Source organism: Aythya ferina (genome assembly GCF_964211825.1).
Source record: "Aythya ferina genome assembly, contig: HAP1_SCAFFOLD_137, whole genome shotgun sequence".
Classification (NCBI taxonomy): domain Eukaryota; kingdom Metazoa; phylum Chordata; class Aves; order Anseriformes; family Anatidae; genus Aythya; species Aythya ferina.
Genome location: NW_028181388.1, coordinates 272,014 through 278,066, shown reverse-complemented (window position 1 = coordinate 278,066; position 6,053 = coordinate 272,014). Strand labels below are relative to the sequence as shown.

The following is a 6,053-nucleotide window of genomic DNA, read 5'->3' as shown; positions in this document are numbered from 1 at the left end:
TGGCTCCTGAAGGGCTGTCTTCAAACTACAGAGGGGGGCAGTACTGAAGGGAAACCCCTGCACACCGCAGTTCCCCTGCTCCTATGCAGAAGGTGTCTGCCCTGGAGCCAATCACCTTGGTGAGTGAGAGTCATTATAATTGGGTGAAATGGGTTTAAATACACAGGCACAATGAATAGTGAGGTTTAATGGTAAACAACAATTCTAATAAACTGGGAAAAAAATACCGCAAGACAAGAATAGAAACCAGGCTTGGCCTATCATGAGTAACATTATGAGCAATTTTCAGAAAAATGCAGTAAGCTTATGGCTTATGAAATACACCCAGTCATCAGTTTCCACATTACATCCTTGAGGTCCTGGTTCCTCATGCTGTAGATGAGGGGGTTCACTGCTGGAGGCACCACCGAGTACAGAACTGCCAGCGCCAGGTCCAGGGAAGGAGAAGAGATGGAGGGGGGCTTCAGGTGAGCAAACATGACTGTGCTGACAAACAGTGAGACAATGATCAGGTGAGGGAGGCACGTGGAAAAGGCTTTGTGCCGTCCTTGCAGTGAGGGGAGCCTCAGCACAACTCTGCAGATCTGCACATAGGACAGAGCAATGAAAATAAAACACCCCAACATTAGAAAAGCAGTAAGCACAATCATCCCAGCTTCCCTTATGTAGGAGTCTGAGCAGGAGAGCTTGAGGATCTGGGGGATTTCACAGAAGAGGTCCCGGGCATTGCTTTGGTCAAGAGGTATTGAAAATGTATTGGCAGTGTGCAGCACAGCGTTGAGAAAGCCACTGCCCCAGGCAGCTGCTGCCATGGTGGCACAGGCTCTGCTGCCCAGGAGGGTCCCGTAGTGCAGGGGCTGGCAGATGGCAACGTAGCGATCATAGGCCATGATGGCGAGAAGAGAAAACTCTGCTAGAAGGAAAAAGAGTAGCAGAAAGAGCTGTGCCACACATCCTGCATAGGAAATGGTCCTCATGTTCCAGAGGGCATTGGCCATGGCTTTGGGAACAGAGGTGGAGATGCCACCCAGGTCGAGGAGGGCGAGGTTGAGGAGGAAGAAGTACATGGGGGTGTGAAGGCGGTGGTCGCAGGCTACGGCTGTGATGATGAGGCCGTTGCCCAGGAGGGCAGCCAGGTAGATGCCCAGGAAGAGCCAGAACTGTAAGAGCTGCAGCTCCCGTGTGTCTGCAAATGCCAGCAGGAGGAACTCAGTGATGGAGCTGGTGTTACACATTTCCTACCTTTGGGCAAGGGAGCCTGACAAAAGGAAGAAATGACAGTGCAAAATTTAAGGACTTCTTTTGGACCACTACATATCTCAAGAAACACCCCACAAAGCAAAACACTGCCTCATTCATTTCAGGAGGATCTTTCTGCTGCTCCTTGTCTTATGTCTGGTTGTTGCTCTGAGGGTGCCACAACAAGCAGGGTGCTCTGCTGTGAGCTCTGCGGCAGTCAGCCCTGGTCTGCAGCAACACTTAGAAGGGAACCTGGAGTGATCTGAGAAGTCTGCTGGCCAGGGACATCTCCCAGTTTGCAGGTCATGAGGAGAAGGTCAAATAATTCCTCAAAAAACAACAAAGCTGATGTTGGTACTGTCTGTAGGCTAAGGTGTGTGAGGTGCCTCAGAGCAGCAGCAATGCTCCAGGAGCCTTAGTTTCTTATACAGATACTACAGCTCCATTACCATCCCTCTCACTCACAACACAGGTAGGAAAATGGAAGCAGAGATTGTAGAAGGTGCACTGCCTTCAGGTAGGTCTTGCCTTGCAGTTCTGCTGTGCAGTGCCCTGGGGAGGTGTGGGGCTGTGAGCAGCCTGTCCCTGGCAGCAGGCTCTGGGCAGCAGCAGGACCCTGCCCTGCCATGCCGGGGGAGCTCCTTCCACCCGCAGCTTCTCCCCGCAGCCCCTGGGCAGCTCCCTGGCCAGGCTGAGTGCTGAGCCTGGCAGGCAGCAGAGGCCCTGCCCTGGCACACAGCCCCTGGGGCACAGCAGGGACCCTGCTCTGCACCACAGCCCTGGGCACCCCTGCCTGCACCCCCGGCTGCACAGCCTGCAGCCAGCCCCAAGAGAAGGGAGCCCTCGGGCCCTGCACGCTGACCCTGCAGCACACAAGCCCTGCATGCCCTTCAACTCCAACACTGACTGTACTCCTGACAGCTCCCATCGGCTGAGGGCTGTGCCAGCTCCAGGAGAGCCTGGCAGGGCATGCCGAAGCATTGCCCTGTACCCAGAGACCTACCGTGGGGAGGTGGCTCTGATGATTTCTCTCCCTGCCAGCTCTCCTCTGCCTTCCCCCCCAGGCTGCCCTGAACCTCTCTCCCACTTCTCTCTCCTTCCCCCATGCCAGCTGCAGGCAGTGCCCCCAGCCCTGCTGCCCCTGGCAGAGGAGCTAAGTGGCTGAAGCAGCTTTTCAAGTAGTCCAAGTCTGATGCAAACTCCAAAGCCTCTCACAGCCTTAATGATTCCACTGAGGGACATTACTGACAAAGTCTCCCCATGGCCTTGTTAGAGCAGAAAAGTGCAGGCAGTGATTACAGGGAGACCAAGGCCAAGGAAACGTGGACCTGAGGCTGAGGAAACCTTGATGTGAGCCAGTCAGACCCTGACTCCAGCCCCTGGGAAGGGAGATCCTGTCCCTCCAGTGGGGTTTAGGGCTCTTCCTGGGTCAGTGCAATATGGGGATGGGCAATGCCAAGCACAAGGCTACAGGAGGACATCTCCTAGGCTCCCCAAGGAGGATGAGGAGGCAATGAAACTGTGATGCTGTAAGGAGAAGGTGTCTCCTCATAGGCCTCCATGACAGAGACTAAAGCCAGAGCCCAGCACACAAAGCTGTTAGCTCTGTTGAAGGCTTTCAACCTTGCAAAATATCCCTGACCATAACCACCACAGGGTCTTCTATGGTATCCCATGCATGTGCAACTTTTTCCTTCCTTGCTGGCCTCTGACATCTACCTTGCTTCCCCACCTTGCTCTCACCTGAGCACCTCCCTGCCTTGACTGATGTCTCTGCATCTGCCCTGGGAATTCCATGAAATACAAAGCCAAGGGGTTATCCAGAATTTTTCTGGGGGACCTGTAGCACCACAGGTGCAAAAAAAATTTCTCCTCAGACCCAATCTCAGTGCCCCAAGCTGCACTTGATGCACTTGATATTTCTTATACTCTTTCCCACTAGAAAGAAAAGCTCCACGTGCTCTGAAACCAGTTTCAGTCTACTCCTCTACTGCCTCCATGCCACAGGGCCAAAGAAGCCCAGGTCTCTCAACCTCCCCACACAGATGGAGAACTTCGACCACTGAAGCCTGGCAGACCTCCCCTCCACTCTCTTGAGTTCCTCTGCACTCCTCCAAAACCTGGAGCCACACCCTGGGACAAACTGCTCCAGAGGTAGCCACAGCAGCACTGAGTCGAGGAGGATGATAACCCAAGTGGCCTGGGTGGCCCCCGCTGCCTCTAGTGCAGCCCCGTAAGGAGCTGGCCTTCCTCCCTGTCAGCATGTCCCACTGGCTCCTATGGTGTCCTCGTAGCACCCAGGCACTTCTCCTCAGGGTCCCCCCTCAGCTGCTCACGTCCAACCCTACCCTGACGGATGCAGGTATTCTGCCCCACGTGCAGCACTGGCCACAGCTCCTTGCCATGTTCAGGGGGTTTCTGTCAGCTAAAGGCTGGAGATTCCCAAGGCTCCCCTGCCCTGAAGCTCCCTTTTGTCAGCTGTTCATGGTCAGGTGCAGATGGCTCACCCTGATGGTGGTGACTCTCACAAGATAACAGTGTGAGGAGTGTTAGGACTCCAGAGGCACTAAGGGAGGTACTTCTTAAGTGGAATTTCCTACCCAGGCAATTACCATGAGAACCATCTCTGAAACACCCAATGACACTATGAAGCAAGCAAAGCCAGGACCAGAGGCAACATGTGTTGGGCTCTTTGTATGCTAGGGTATTTTCTGGGGAAATATATATCTCTACAGACACACATGCAATGTGGATTCTTCCAGCAGCTGGTCATGAACCCTGTGTAAAGCCAGGAGCAGGGTCCATGGCCAAGATCCCCTCACGTTCCCTGAGCAGATAACTTCCAATGGAAATCTCCCACACTGAATCACTGAACCTCTGTCAGCATCAATGATAATGGAAGGCACCCAGATGCAGTGGTTTAACTGCTTCCTTCTTCTCTCTGGTTTTGGTTAGTAGCTCCTTCCTCATCCGTGACAGGCTCCTGCCACTTTTTCTTGACTTCATTTGTGTCTGGGTGGACAGCACTTGGGTTCAAAGAGAAGATCCTCAAGCATTAAGCTGCTCCTTGTACCACTCCTCTCTGCAAGGCCATATTCCATTGGATTCCTCCACGCAGGCCCACCAACAGGCCCAAGTTTGCTCACCTCAAGGCCTCTGCTTTGCCTTGGTCCCCTCTCTCAGTAGCCTCACCTCTGTCTTCTCATCCCTGCCTTTTACACTCCTGAGCACCTCATCTTGGTTTATAACATGAGGTCCTGCAGGGCTCCCCTGTCTCCCATTCCATCAAGATGTTTTCAAGAAGCTCCCAAATCCTCCTGGATATTTTGTGTAAAGGTATGCTGAAGCAGAGGACCTGCTCCTTCCATTTCATCTGGTCAAGGACCTTTTCCAATGCACCAAGAGATGATGTAGGGGGGGCAGTGATGGGTGCCAAACCTGGTCATTTGTGCCAAATGATAAAGAAAGAAACAGCATGTGGGGAAGTGAACACAACACAGGTCTACCACACAGCTTGCTTGACCTCTCTCTGGTCAGGATGTACTGATCCCAAGCTTAGAGGAAGTCTAAGTCCCCCAGTGATATGCTTAGGTGTTTCAAAAATGTTGCTTGTGTGTTCCAGGGAGGTGCTTGGATGTCGCGGGGAGATGTTTGGGTGCTGCAGGAAGGTGCCTGGGTACTCGATGGGGATGTGTCTGGGGGAAATACTTATTTCTCCAGGGAGATGCTTGTTGTGCAGAGGTGCTTGGTGCCTCAAGCGAGGTGCTTGTTTCCCTTGGGAAGATGATTGGGTGCCCTGTGGAAATGCCTGGTTACCCCCAAGGAGGTCCTTGGCTTCTCCTGGGAGATGCTTGTCTACCTTTTGCATAAGCTTGCATGATCCAAAGAGATGCCTGAGTGCCCCAGAGACATGTGTTGTGCCCAACTGAGGGGCTTAGGGAGTCCATGGAGGTTCGAGGGTGACCCAGGCAGATCCTTGGCTATCCCAGGAAGATGTGTGGCTTCTCCTGGGAGGTATTTGATGGCTGTAGGGAGGTGCTTGGGAGCTCCAAGGATGTTCATGCATGCCCTGTGGAGATGGTGGGGTGCCCATGAGTGTTTCTTTTGTGACCCCTGGAGGTGCTTGGTTGCTGCAGGCTCTAGCAATTCCTTGTGTGCCACAATCATCTCACGTAGGCAGGCAGGAATTTCCCAGGGAACTCAAGCATCTCCACACTTGTCTGATTCTCTCATCCATGGAGGTGCTTGTTGACCCCACGGCCATTCTAACTTTCTCCAGTGTGGACCTTGGGTGTTCCAGGGAGATGCTTGGTGAGTCAGCAAGGAACTAAGTATCCCTGGGGAAATGTCTGAGTACATCAGGAGGAGCATGATTTTCCAGGGGACATGCTTAGGTGCCCAAAGAGGTGCTTGTGTTCACCCAGAGGTGCTTGAATGCTCCAGGGCAGGAGCCTGGTTCTTAAAGACTGAGTGCTCCACGGAGAACCTTTTGTGTCCAGGGAGACAGTCAGGTGCTGCAATAAACTGCTTGGGTGCTCCAGGGTGGTGCCTTCTTTTCCCCAAAGGTGCTTGTGTGCCCTGGACTGATAGTGGAGTCCTCAAGTCCTCATTTGTTCCTCAGTATAGCTGCTTGCATTCTCTGGGGAAACACTTGAGGTATTTGGGTGCTTGAAGGATGTTCCTTTGTGCCCTGGGGAGATGTTTCAGTGCTCTTGTTAGGGTCTTGACTTTTGTAAACAACTCTTCAGTTGTCTGGGAGAATTTGTCAGTGCATCTGGAGTGAGATGCTTGAGTGCTAAGAGGGAATTCATGAG

General features: G+C 53.0%; 1 protein-coding gene across 1 annotated transcript; it reads right to left on the bottom strand.

Moving 5' to 3' along the window:
* Positions 1-311: 311 nt before the first annotated feature.
* LOC311428777 (olfactory receptor 14C36-like) lies at positions 312-1,235 on the bottom strand (the record flags this gene model as incomplete). The annotated part of the gene is made up of 1 exon (XM_084540063.1): positions 312-1,235. One exon carries the CDS (start codon positions 1,233-1,235, stop codon positions 312-314), a length of 924 nt encoding a protein of 307 aa, XP_084396189.1.
* Positions 1,236-6,053: the final 4,818 nt, after the last annotated feature.